Genomic DNA, 13,861 nt, shown 5'->3' with positions numbered 1-13,861 from the left:
GACAGTTGGGACAACTGAAAAAATGTATTATTCTTAAACTCTTTCAAACATATTTTTCCATTTCAAACTCATAATCCTATGCATTCTACATGTTTCCTCCAACTTTGTTAAATTATCCAGCTAAAAGAGGGGGATCCTCAACTTGTGGAAATTGCTAGGGAGCCTGTTCCATCTCCAAATCTATGGGGGCCAGAAATCCTGGGCACAATTTAACTGAGAATTCTGGCATGTAGTGTGAATTAAGTTGAATGGGGGAATAGGGAGGACTAACATACAACCAGAGTTCTTAACTGTGAGTGAATGTGGCATATCTCTTTTGGCAGTCTGTGGAAACCTAGGGGCTTCTTCTTAAATTTATGTTTTAAAAGAATTCCAGGTAAATAAACATTAAAATAAAATAAAATAATCCCAGGACATGCTAAATTTCAGTTAGAGATTAGGAGAAAGTAAAGATGTAACTTTTCTCCCACATATGTTTATGGACCCCTGATATCTGTGCACAATCCCCAGGTTAAGAACTGCTCTAATGATACAGATTGGAAAATGATTTGCAACTAGAGAATTGCCTGAGGTAGTGAAACTTTCCCAGCATCACTTGCTTATCTATCTATCTATCTATCTATCTATCTATCTATCTATCTATCTATCTATCTATCTATCTATCTATCTATCTATCTAATCTTTGAATGTATGTATGCATCTTTCTATCTACATATATCTGTATCTTTCTATGTATCTATGTATGTATATATGTATCTATATATCTATGTATCTATATATCCATCTATCTATCCATCCATCTATCTATCTATCTATCTATCTATCTATCTATCTATCTATCTATTCATCATCCATCTTTCTTCCTTTCTTGGTTTCTTTTCCTTCCTTCCTTCCTTCCTTCCTTCCTTCCTTCCTTCCTTCCTTCCTTCCTTCCTTCCTTCCTTCCTTCCTTCCTTCCTTCCTTCCTTCCTTCCTTCCTTCCTTCCTTCCTTCCTTCCTTCCCCATGGATATTGGAAAATTATAGATAGGTAACACCTAAGGTGGCCTACCTCATTGATTAATGTGGATTATGCAAGGAAATGAAGAAATTGTGCAACATATCACTGTAGGCAGCAAAATTTATTAAGAGTATGCTCCATTTAAACTTCAGCCAAGTTGCAAGGGGGAAGAAACAAGCAAATGTAATGACAAAGTCCCTTCTGGTGTAAATGAGGTATATTACCCATTGGAAACAGGCTTTGAGTATCTCAACTGAGCAGGTAAAGGCCAGCAGATACAATAATTCTACCCCAGAATACAGACAGCCTCAGTACCTTGGAATTTAGCTACCTATCCCCCCCACCCCATCTTTATTTTTTATTTTTATTTTTAAAATCCTTACCTTCCATTTTAGAATCAATATTGTGTATTGGTTCCAAGATAGAAGAGTAGTGAGGGCTAAGCAATGGGGGTTAAGTAACTTGCCCAGGATCACATAGCTAGGAAGTGTTTGAGGTCAAACTTGAACCCAGGACCTCCCATCTCTAGATCTGGCTTTCAATCCACTGAGCCATGTAACTGCCCCCATCTTTTAAAAATATATTAATTTGTTTGTTGAATTAAAATGTCCTCTTAACTTCCTCCTTCTTTCCCTTAATCCTTTCCTTCCCCCATTTGAGAAGGCATCATTTGACAAAAGATATATGCATATATAAAACTATATCTTATTTCTATTTTTTATATCTTTCTCTGTAAGTGTATATACAAGTAATTCTTCAAATAATATTTGTTCTTTTGGCTCAATTCATAATTTCATTAGACCTTTCTAAGTTTTTCCAAAATTAGCCTGTTTATTTCTTACATTACATAGTATTCCATTACAACCATATGCCACAACTTGTTTAGCCATTCCCCCAATGATGGGTATCCCTTCAATTTCCAGTTCCTTACCACCACAAAAAGAACTGCTATACACATTTTAGAATATATGGGTTCTTTTCCTTTGCCCCTGTTCTCCTTAGGAAACAAACCTAATAGTGACATTTCTGGCTCAAAGGAAATACACAGTTTTATAACTCTTTGGGCATAATTCCAAATTGCTCTCCAAAATGGTTGGGCCAGTTCACAATTCTACCAACAGTATATCGGTGTCTCTAATTTTCCATGTCACCTCCAAGATATTTCATTTTTCCCTTTATCATTTTAGCAAACCTGATAGGTGTGAGATGACACTGATGTATAGAGATATACATAGCCACTCCATTTTTCATAAACCCAAAAGGAAACAGGGAGATGTAACTGTATGTCTCTCAGAGAGGGATCTTAGCTTTGAAATAGGAATAATTATTGGTTAGAAGACTGTTGATCTCTAATCTCTTGCTCGGGAGATGACACATCCTAGTTTAGTCTCTGAGGGAGCAGCCTGAGAAGCTTCAGCAAATCCTCAGTCAAAGTCTTCTGCGCTTTATGAAAAAGCATAGTAGAATCCAGTTAACTCTGTGGGTGGTTACCGCAGCTGCCCATCAAAAAAATGAACCTAGGGAGTTCAGCAGATTGACCTACTTAGCAGAGATGCCTCACCCAGTATAATGCCAAGCCAGAAGCCAAGTAATCCTCCTAACCCAGCAGAGACACCATGCCTTATGGGGCATCTAGTCTAGCTTGGCAGCAGAACAATTTGTCTATCACACACCAAAAGCCGGTTACCCAACAGTGAACTTGGTGAAATCTCTGAAGAGAGGAATAACAGTAAGTGCCTGTAATTCTGGAGTTGTAAATTGTCTTGACAATATGTGTTGCCCATATATATACACACATTATCTCCATTTGTACTTCAAATTTGTGCCCATTTTCTATTGCCATTTCATGGACTCTAGGTGTTGTTATGGAAGAGAACACCCCAAGTTTGGGATCAATGTTTTATAACTACTTATCTCATTATGTAGCTTGAGTAAATATCTTTTCTAAGAAGCAATTAAGTCTCCTGGCTGATGGTTACTGAGAACCACAGTGGTGGAGACTGATGAGAAACACCCATCTTAGAACCTGGGGTAGTGCTTGCCTCTTTGTAGAACCAATCTGCAATACAAGTATGAGTTAATAGAATGAGAGTAGAGGATCCATGGCACAAATGAAACACAGCAAGGTAGCAAGGATTCTTCATGAGTTTATTTTCTTTTTATAAACTTTCAATCAGTCCCGGTATTATAAATATCAACCCCAAACTATCCTAAAAATCTTACCCAATACATTGACCCCAATCCAGATAATTGTCATAGATAGAACTATTGCTTGCAGTGCTTCAAGAATAACTGATCCATAAAAAAGTTAAACATGATGTTTTTAATGAGTATCACCATACTAAATATTATAGAATGAAAAACTGGTAGAAGAAATCAAAACCATGGAACCAGAATGAAGTAACTATCATCCATTCTATCCTATTAACAATTGTAGCAAATATTTTTGTGAGTTAATATAAGATGAACTGTATCCAAATATTTTACAAAATGTGATTATTTTATCCACCTGTTTAATGGTACACAGAAAATGAAATATAAAGGAATAATAGCAGTAGAGTGATTTTTCCCAAGTCCATTTCCATCTAAATGCTATTGGAAAAGATGCAAACACAATAAAAACTTGTGCTCATATAATGCTTTTAGGTTCAGAGAATATTCTTAACAACATATCTGGAAATTGGGCAATATTGGGTAAGGTATTACATCCTCATTTTTAAGCACAAAAAAGCTAAGGTTTATAGAGTTCAAATGACTTGCTTAAGGTCATAAAACTAGAGTAGTCAAGGTAAATTATGCAGATATTACAAATGAGTCACCAAATCTATCTTTCACTCCATTACTTAGATAACAGCAGTCGTAAATCAGAATTATTTGAATTTTTAAGTTAATTACCTTAAGAGTTAGGTTGCTTTATCTGAAGAGACATGATAATAAAAGAAAGAAACCAATTTTGAATGGATTTTCAGAAAAATGACTTCATTTAATGAGATTCAAGTCAGACCAATTTTTTAGTTTTACATCTAGTTCAGTCTGGTAAGTATGTAGATATCTATAGGACATGATTTGGAAGGCTATCCTAGAGGTATCTCCCAATACATTTTATACCTACTCTTCTTGCTATATCATTTGAGTAAATATATTTTCTAAGAGATAAATGAGTCTACTGGTTGGTTGGTTGTGAGTATCAAAGTGATAGGGATAGGGATAGGGACTCACAACATAAAGTGGGCAGTATAATTACTGTCTCTAAAGTCATATAAAAACTGGCTATAAGCCTGTGATGCTTACCTGTGTGACCCTGGCAAAGTCATTTAATCTCCTTTGTCTTTTGTTTCTTCATTTGTAACACGCAACTGTTAGAACAGATGACCTCTAAGGATTCTTGGAACTCAAACTCTAGGATTTTATGATTTTAAGTAGGGTATAAAAATCCAGGTTTCCCATCCCAACTCCCTATTCCGATACTGGGGGAGTTGGATCGGGGAATCTAGCCTCCCTAGAATATCACTTCAGGGCTTCCCTCTTTTTCACTTTAAAATTGGCTACCTGTTAAAATGCAAATACTTCTAAGAGAAAAATATTTTAAATGGTTTTAAGTCATTAACACCTTAGTATAAATGGAGAATATCAAAGTATTTTATGAGGGGAAAAAGAGAGTCCACTAAGTGTTAGAGTATCCTAAGCAGTATGTATTTGGGGTCACTTTGGAGGATGAGAATGGGCGGGATGGAGGAACAGTTAAGGAAGAATAATTTTGCCTAGGTTCTGCTTATTTCACAGTTGACAGTTTTGCCTTGGGCTGGAAAAGGTTGGCTTTTTGAATAGAGTTGGCTTCAGCTGTTGCAGCTGGTTGGAATCTGCCTAGACTAGTGAGAGTGATGCAAATGTATAGTTGAAATAAAAAGCCCAACTATTAGGGCTAATCCAGATGCAAATATTTGTAAGTTTTGCCACAATATCAACTTTAAATAATTCTTACAGAAAATTTAATTGTCAAAATTTAAGAAGGAATTTTTACTTTCCTTTCATCATTTTTTAGTTGAGTCTGACTCTTTGTGACCCCATTTGGGGTTTTCTTGGCAAAGATACTGGAGTGGCTTGATGTTTCCTTCTCATTAGACTTATGTTTAAATAACTATATTTATATAATAGATTGAGGTAATCTGAAAGGAAGTCCCTAGCAGATGAGGGGAAGGAGAAAATGCTCTCTGAAGTTCAGCTTTGAGTTGTCTTGAGAGACACTAGGGAAACTCAAAAGCAGAGGTAACAAGGACAATATTTCAGGCAAGGAGATAGTATAAAGGAACAGAGATGGAAGTATGGTGGCTGAAGAATTGTAAGGTGGCCTTTGTAGCTGGATCAGAGAATTTATACTGATATGGGGGAAGACTGGAAGACTGGAAGATTGAAAGAGTAGGAGGGGTCAAGTTATGAGAGCTTCAAGTGACAAAGCCTTTCATTTATTTGATCCTGGACATGTTAGGGATATTTTAGGGGGCCACTGAAGTTCCTTGAGCATACAGTTGAGTGGAAGATGGATTGGAATTGGGGAGGGTTTTGAAACAGGGAATCCAATTAGAAGTTGATTGCACTAATCCAAGCAAGAAGGGATGAGGCCCTGAATGAATGAAGAGAAGGGGATTAATGATTGTTATGCACTGTACCCCAGAAACCTGGGTGATTATCAAGGAAACTCCCTTGCTCTTGCATCCTCATGACTCTGAACTTAGAAACACCCAATGACCCCCCTAGGATCCTGAGATGTTTGTCCTCTTTGATAGTCCTCTAGATTAAGATGGACAAAGAGATGAATCTTTATGCCTCCAGGCAGACCCCAGTCAGATGACCACCCCACCCCACCAAGTGCCTGAGGGATTAGCACTCCAAAGTCATGTCCACACCATGACATAGAATTGGTGGTAAAGAGTATAAAATCCCCAGAACTGATGTAGTTTGGGGGACAGCTTTTCCATTCATGCTGTCCTCATGGGGAACAGCCTTTCCACTCATGCTGTCCTCCCAGGAACTGTTCCCCATCTTGCTGTCCCACTTTGCTATCCTCCTGGTCATTCTCAACATTACTTTCTAAATTAATAAATTTCTCTTTTTGTTTTTAAGCTAAGTTTTGGAGTCTTGCATTCTTGCAAAAGGTATCCTTCCCAAACCCCAGGGGTGCACATCCAAACCCCATAACATTTTGATGCCCAACATTTTTGGCTCTCCTGAATGCTACTCCTGTACCCCGGATCATCCACGAGGACACAGCTTCTCAGGTAGGAAGGAGCCTTTTCTTTGACTCCTGAAACCCCCATCTTTTGGGTGATATCTTTGTGGGACCTCTTTTGTGCTCTCTCTCCCATCGGCCCCAGATCAGTCTGGCCACTGGAGTTTGTGGTCTATCTGTTGGCCTCCCCTTCTGATACTGGAAGACGTTCTGGTGTGTGGGGAGTCTTGCCTCAGTAAACTGAGTGCTCTTGGTCAGGCAACCTCTGTGGAGGCACAGTTGTTGACCCTCCGGTGTGGAATTGGCCATTCTGCATCTAAATGGGACAGAGACAGAGAGTACCCCAAGATTCCCCTTTGGGGTGTATACTTAAAAATTGGAAAAACATTGGCACTAAACAGCTTAAAGAAAAGGCAACGAATTTCTTTTTGTAATGTTGACTGGCCATGTTACATTCTTGGCAAGCAAGAAGCATGACCTATCCATGGCACCCTAAAATTGTAATACCATTTTTTTCAGCCTGAGGTCAAGCCAGATAGGGACTAGCCAACCCAATTAAGACAAAGGGAGAAGCATGCTTGCAGGCCTCTCCTGTTGGGAAGAGATCAAGTCTAAGCAGCCTGAGAGAAAATTCAGTCGGATTTTTTGTTTGTTTTCTCTCAAGTTAAATAGCTGAGCAACATCAAGGAAAAAAAATGAGGAAATTGGCTTTTTGTTACCCTAAATTCTTACACCAGGTGGCAATTGGACATATTTTATGGACAGAAGCCCCTTACCTTTTAGATTTATTTCCTCACTAGGCTCCCAGTTCTCCAAACTCTACTCTTTACTTGGATTTTAAGGCAAGGGCCAGCTGAGAAATCCAGGTGGAGATGGGGAAAAGGAAACCAGGAAGTTATCAGTTCACTTATCAGATCTGCCTTCTCTAGGGTTGATTCTGAACAGAGAGACAACTGGTGAGAAAGCCCTATATTGGGATTTTTAAATGTCTTGCACTTCTAGAACTAAGGTTTTTTTCAACTTGTAGAACAACCTATTAATTATCTTCTGTTTTGAGGTAAACAGGGAGAGATAAGAAGATCTGATAAATCTCCTTTCCCTGTCTGCTAGCCAGAAGGAAGTAATGCTTAAATGTGTCTATTAGAGGTATTTATTGGTATTTTATTTCAAAATTGTGATCATGTATATATGTGGGTTTAGAAAATAACATCCTAATTCTAATTTTGTCAGATAGTGAAATTTGTTTGTATAGAAAAGTCACAGATTAGTTTTGTAAAATAGGTTTTTAGCAGTATAGCCTCAAGAATACTGCATTCCATCTGATAAGGACCTTTCTACCATAAGAAGTTTAAGGGAAAAAATGGGTTTAAGTGTTTAAACTTGCCAAAAATGGGTTTTTGTTTAAAATTATCAAATGGTTTTCATCTCAATGGTTTTCATCCCAGTGTATTAAAGTTGGACTAACTTTATTATTACATTTAACTTCTTGGTCTTGAAAATAGATAATCAGCCTGCTTGTCAAAAGGCTTGCTTTAAGGTTTATGGTCCTTAAAAGGTTTTAGATCTCTAAATTTAAAATAGATCCTGTAATACTAAATGCTTTATGAAAAATTTTTTGAAATATTATGTGAGTTGCTGCTGAAATATGTATTTTAAGTATTGTTTGGATGTAAACAAAAGCTCATTGTAAACCTGACTCTACCATAGATTTTGTTCAATACTCAGTGGTTACCTCAGTTTACCAATTTGTTCTATGAACTGAAATTTATAATGGATGAGCCCTATGCTAAAGATGGTTCAATGATGTAATCCTTTAAATGAGAATTGTTTTGGTTACTGATTAGCAATTGAAGTGATGCCAAGGGAATGGTTGTTTGACTTATGATGGTAAAAGCAAGTCAGAGAAGGTGGAGAAGGAATGTTGGGTTTGGAAGAATGGAAGTTGTGTTCTGCTTTTTAAGCAGAGGGTTTTGAAGGGAGAGAGAGAGAGAGAGAGAGAGAGAGAGAGAGAGAGAGAGAGAGAGAGAGAGAGAGAGAGAGAGAGAGAGAGAGAGAGAGAGAGAGAGAGAGAGAGAACAGATAGATGTTCTGCTCTCATAATTGGATCTTTAACTTAGGGATAATTTCTAGAATTGATGTATGTAGTTTTGTAAAATCACAAATAATTCTGGAATTTCTCTGAAAATTCCTTAGAGAGATTCCTGACTGACCTTGTTTTAGTTCCTTCAGATGGCCTAAGGTCAGGATTTGATCTAGTCCTGATTTGTATTTACTGTAGAGCTAATGAATTTAACATTGCTGTTCAGGTTTTATGACTAAATTGTGATAAATTAATTATTGCCAATATATGTAAGAATAATTGCTATAATGTAGACTCATAGGCTTTAAGGAATCCTTAGAGAGGGCAAATGGTCAGAAAAGCTTGTTTAAGAGTATAGAAATTTGTTTTTGGACTACTGATAAGCAGAATTTCTCTCAGCTGAAATGGGTAAGACTTGTCTCCTAAGGCAAAAGGCTTCTGGGATCCAATGGCAACAAAGTGCTCTAAGGAGAAAGTCCTAGGATGGTTAGAGAAGACAACTCAAGACTCACCTTGGACTGGACTTTCCTGACCATTTAGGCTGCTAATCCTTGAGTGAAATAATAATGGCAATGACAACCTTGCTTGGTACACAAAGCCACTCAGTGTGTCCTTTGTGACATGAGGAGATATTTTCCCTCCTGGGCCTTCTTCCTTTGTGACAAAATTCCCATAATCAGCACATAATACAAATTGGAAAATTAAAGTTTCTATTTTCCCAAACAACCTATTAGGTTAATAATTGAACATTCTCAAACTTGTTACAGAACATACTTTGAGAAGTAGGTGAAGCTTATTAATTGATGGCTTGTATTTGCAGCCTTAATTGAAGTTTGGATCTTGAGCTTGGGATAGCTCAAAGCTCTCCTGAATTTTCCCCAGAATCTGGGGTAAAGAAATTCATCTGTAAAATATTGTTACTCAAGTGTTTATAGATGTTATGGTTAATGTATACTTTGCAAAAGGATATTCTTTATCAGAAACATCACATACCAACTCTGCAAACAACTCAGGAATCTGATTTCCTAAAGGGTTCTTTTCCTGTCAGAAGATGATTTCTGAAGAAGTCTGTTGGCTAAGATACCTAAATGCAAATGTGTAATATTAATTGTTATTGTGCTAACTTTCTCTGTTTCTTACTGGTGTTCTAGTGTTTGCCCTAGTCCTGGTTTCTACAGTTCTATCTTAGGGGCTGACTCTCCCCTTGTGACCTGTCTGCCCATCAGGGGAAGCAGTCGCTGGACATATCCTTCACATTTCCAAGCATGTTCCCAGCTACCTAGGACCCAGGCATTCACTGAGGACAAGTCTCTAAGACCCTGTGCCCACAGCCTTTCCTTCCCTGTTATCTTAACCCCTTTTACTTTAGCTCTTAACCACCTGACCATAACTATTTCTTTCCTTAAATTTTGGATCTTTTATGCATGCATACCCAGACAGCTGGACATATAATTCTCTGATTCATCTCTCTAGTTGCTTCTAGGGTAAAAACAGTCATGGGAGCCACCCAGATGCCAGATGCCACCATAACCTCAGTAACCATCCCAGCCTGATGCTCTGGACATGGCCTACAGTCAATACCTCTCTCTCCTAACATTAGGAAGGGACAACTCTATGCCTATTTTCAGCTCTGAAGAAGTTACAGAATTCTGAGACCATCGTCCCTTTTCCCTTACATATTAGGAGAGGGGGGAGATGACATGGGCACTGTATCCCCAGAAACCTGGGTGAACTATTATCAGGGAAACTCCCTTGCCCTTGCATCCTCATGACTCTGAACTTAGAAACACCCAATGACCCCCCTAGGGTCCTGAGATGTTTGTCCTCTTTGATAGTCCTCTAGATTAAGATGGACAAAGAGATGAATCTTTATGCCTCCAGGCAGACCCCAGTCAGATGACCACCCCACCCCACCAAGTGCCTGAGGGATTAACACTCTAAAGTCATGTCCACACCATGACATAGCATTGGTGGCAAAGAGTATAAAATCCCCAGAACTGATGTCGTTTGGGGGACAGCTTTTCCATCCATGCTGTCCTCATGGGGAACAGCCTTTCCACTCATGCTGTCCTCCCAGGAACTGTTCCCCATCTTGCTGTCCCATCTTGCTATCCTCCTGGCCATTCTCAACTAATTTATTTATTTATAAATTAATAAATTTCTCTTTTTGTTTTTAAGCTAAGTTTTGGAGTCTTGCATTCTTGCAAAAGGTATCCTTCCCAAACCCCAGGGGTACACATCCAAATCCCATAACATTTATACAGGTAAAACCCAGTGGAATTGTGCCTTGGCTATTAGAGGGGGTTGGGGGAGGGGAGAGAAAGAACATGATTTTTGTAATCCTGAAAAAATACTCTAAATTAAGAAATTAAATAAAATTAAAAATAAAAATAATTAAGTGACTGGAAAAAATAAAAGATGTAGTGAAAGTAGAAATGAAAAGATTTGTTAATGGATTATATTTATGGGTGTGAGAGGGATGAGTTGAGGATGACACCCATTTTGCAAATCTGAATTACTGGAAAGGTGGTGATTCTTGCCAGTGATAGAGAATGGTTGAGGGCAAATAGAGTGAATCACATTTTTGTTTGAGTTTGTTACCTACAGGCAATTGTCCAAGAGTCAATTGGTATTACAGGAGAGGAATTCAAAGGAGATATCAGGGCTGGATATATAGATCTGAAAATTATCAGCATAGAAATGACATTAGAATTTCTGGAGCTTATGATATCATCAGGGGAAATAGTGTAGAGAGAAAAGACAATAAGAATCCTATGGAACCCTGGAGTACATCATCTCATCATCTGCCTTATGGCATTGTTGTTAGGAAAACACTTTGTATATTATATGAATTATTAACTATTTATCTGTCTGTCTCTGTCTATCTACCTCTCTCCCTCGCTACCATCCTCCTCCTCCTCCTCCTCCTTCTTCTTCTTCTTTTCTTCTTCTTCTTCTTCTTCTTCTTCTTCTTCTTCTTCTTCTTCTTCTTCTTCTTCTTCTTCTTCTTCTTCTTCTTCTTCTTCTTCTTCTTCTTCTTCTTCTTCTTCTTCTTCTTCTTCTTCTTCTTCTTCTTCTTCTTCTTCTTCTTCTTCTTCTTCTTCTTCTTCTTCTTCTTCTTCTTTTCTTCTTTCTTTTCTTCTTCTTTTCTTCTTCTTCTTCTTCTTCTTCTTCTTCTTCTTCTTCTTCTTCTTCTTCTTCTTCTTCTTCTTCTTCATACTCTTTCTCATTCTCTCTTCCCCTCCCTCTATCTGCTTATGTGTCTCCATTTTTGTCTATCTATCTATTTGTCTGTCTATCTGTCTATCTTTGAACTTTTCTGTTCTTTCATAGGTACTTGGGACATCCTAGTGGGAAACTTTTGGCACCTTCTCTGAGTCTTAAAATGTTACCCTTGGGATGTCAAAAGTTAAATGACTTGCCTGTTGTCACACAACCAGTATGCAACAGAGATGGGACTTGAACCTTACTTGGAGGCCAGCCCTCCATCCTACTCATATTGCTTTAAAATGGTAAAGTTGATGTGGAACATAGCCACAGGGGAAACCAACAAATTTCAGGTACCTAGGTAGGAAAACCACAGCAAAGCAGCATTACAAAGCCTCAGGAGTGAGTGGCCAGAAAGAAAGCATCAAACTCTGAAAAGAAGTTGAGAAGTTTGAATACTTGTTGGAAAAGGCAGTTGGATTTAGGGGTGGATGAGGAAAGGGATCATTAATGACCTTGGAGGAAGAGTTTCCATCAAGTGATAGGGACAGAAGGCGGAGTAAAAGGGGTTGAGAATTGAATGTTTTACAGGAGAAAAAGAGAAGAGGAATTGATGAGTGTAGACAGTTTTTGCTAGGCATTTGATTGTAAAAGGGAAAAAGATAACACAAATTAGGTGGATTTTAAATGGTAATTCATAACACAAGAGGATTCGCCTTCATAAAAATTTTATTTGAACATTCCTTTTAAAAATCCTTTTCCTACACTTAACATGATTGAATCTGCATATAACTTTTCATAAGCATCTATCTTGCATAAATTAAGGTAATTCAAATAACAAAAATTAACTATTATAGCTAATTAATCTGTTAAAAGGAGATGTTATACAAGAGCTCACCTCTATAACAATTACATAAAGAAACCAAATCCAGTATTTCTTTAAAATTGAATTATTAAAACTGTGGATTAAAAAAAAGACATGAGATACATGAAAAAAGATATTCCTGAGAAAGCTTCTAAATATAATTTCAGAGGTGAAAAGGTCTCAAGTTATGATGTCACATTTATTACCTACTGACAGAATGAAGAATGAGGCTGTAAAGTGGAGCTCAATTTTATTGGAAAGGGTAATCTAGTTTAAAAATACATGGAAAAATATGTCATTTTATTGATTGGTAGGGTTCATCACACTTCTAACTTCTTGTATTTTGTTCTAAATTTGTTAGAATGCCAGGATATACTCATATTAATTTCTAAAAAATTTTAAAAGTAGCAAAACAGTAATGAGTTTAGTTTACATAGTCAGTGAAGATGATGTTGATCAAAATTATTAATAAGGCATGGTATGGTTAATATCCATTTTGGCTTCGTCGATGGAGACAGTTCATGCTTCCTTATTCAGACAACACCAATTTCTCCAGTCAAAGGCTGCAGTCCAGTTATTTTTCCGCTGGAGATTCTAACCTGACTCCCGGAGAGATCTTTTCTTTTCTCTTGTCCTAGTTTTATTTTCAAATTAAAACTCCTCTCCATTTTAAACTAGCTTTTTGACTCTTTTCTTTCTTCATTTTATGGCCCCTGAAAATCCTTACTTTTATGACAAAAAAGGTTTTCTATTGTTATCTTAAAAGAAATCTAGTTACATTTATCAGCTGCAGCAACTATACTTTCAGTAGTTTAAGATGTGTAGACAACCTTTTGGGGAGGTTAAAAAGCTTTACCATTTCAAGTTTGACATATATTCACGTAAGCCTACAGGTAGTCACTTTCCCAAGAATTATCATCTTCTGATAGAAAAGTGGAATTCAACTACAAAAAGGTTTGGTAAACTAACCACAGTTTCAGTTCTTCTTTACTTAGAACTTCCAAGCTTTTAGTCTTTTTCTTATTTCTCCCTGATGTCTTTCTCCTTTTTTCCCTTTCTGCCTTGAGTTTCCTTGCAGGATTTAGTATCTCATCAAACATGTAGTAAGCCAATTATTTAATCTATGAATTTTGATAAATGAATTTGGAAGATGAGGACACTATTTGGGATATTCCATTCTCTGCTCACAAAATAAATTAGAAAGTACCCCACCCCCAATCAATCAGCATTTAAAAAGTAAAGTCATGAAACCAACCTGCTGCTGGAAGAAGAGATGCTGGATTTAATGATGGTCTGGGAAGGAAAGTGGATTGTCACTCTCAATCAGCTTCTAAGCAACCTCCCCACCACAATTTCTGGATACTAATAGTGTGGAGAGATGGTTAATATGCAACCCCTCCCCATGACTCTTTCAACTTGGTTTCAATAAATGGCCATGAGCTCTTTAGGCAGGGACTGTGTCTAATTGGATATTCTACACAAT

General features: G+C 37.4%; 1 protein-coding gene across 1 annotated transcript in view; it reads right to left on the bottom strand.

Moving 5' to 3' along the window:
- The window catches only part of LOC100017133 (flavin-containing monooxygenase 5-like), a 30,387-nt gene extending 21,525 nt beyond the window's left edge, over positions 1-8,862 (bottom strand). Inside the window, exon 1 of the mRNA XM_007480688.3 lies at positions 8,819-8,862. Coding sequence (XP_007480750.1) covers positions 8,819-8,842 — 24 coding nt within the window. The 5' untranslated portion in view covers positions 8,843-8,862. The remainder of the gene's footprint in view (positions 1-8,818) is intronic.
- Between the last annotated feature and the right edge of the window lie 4,999 nt (positions 8,863-13,861).

The sequence above is a fragment of the Monodelphis domestica genome, chromosome 2, assembly GCF_027887165.1.
Source record: "Monodelphis domestica isolate mMonDom1 chromosome 2, mMonDom1.pri, whole genome shotgun sequence".
Lineage (NCBI taxonomy): Eukaryota > Metazoa > Chordata > Mammalia > Didelphimorphia > Didelphidae > Monodelphis > Monodelphis domestica.
Note: the sequence above shows the minus strand (reverse complement) of the source record. Positions and strands in the feature narration are given on the sequence as shown.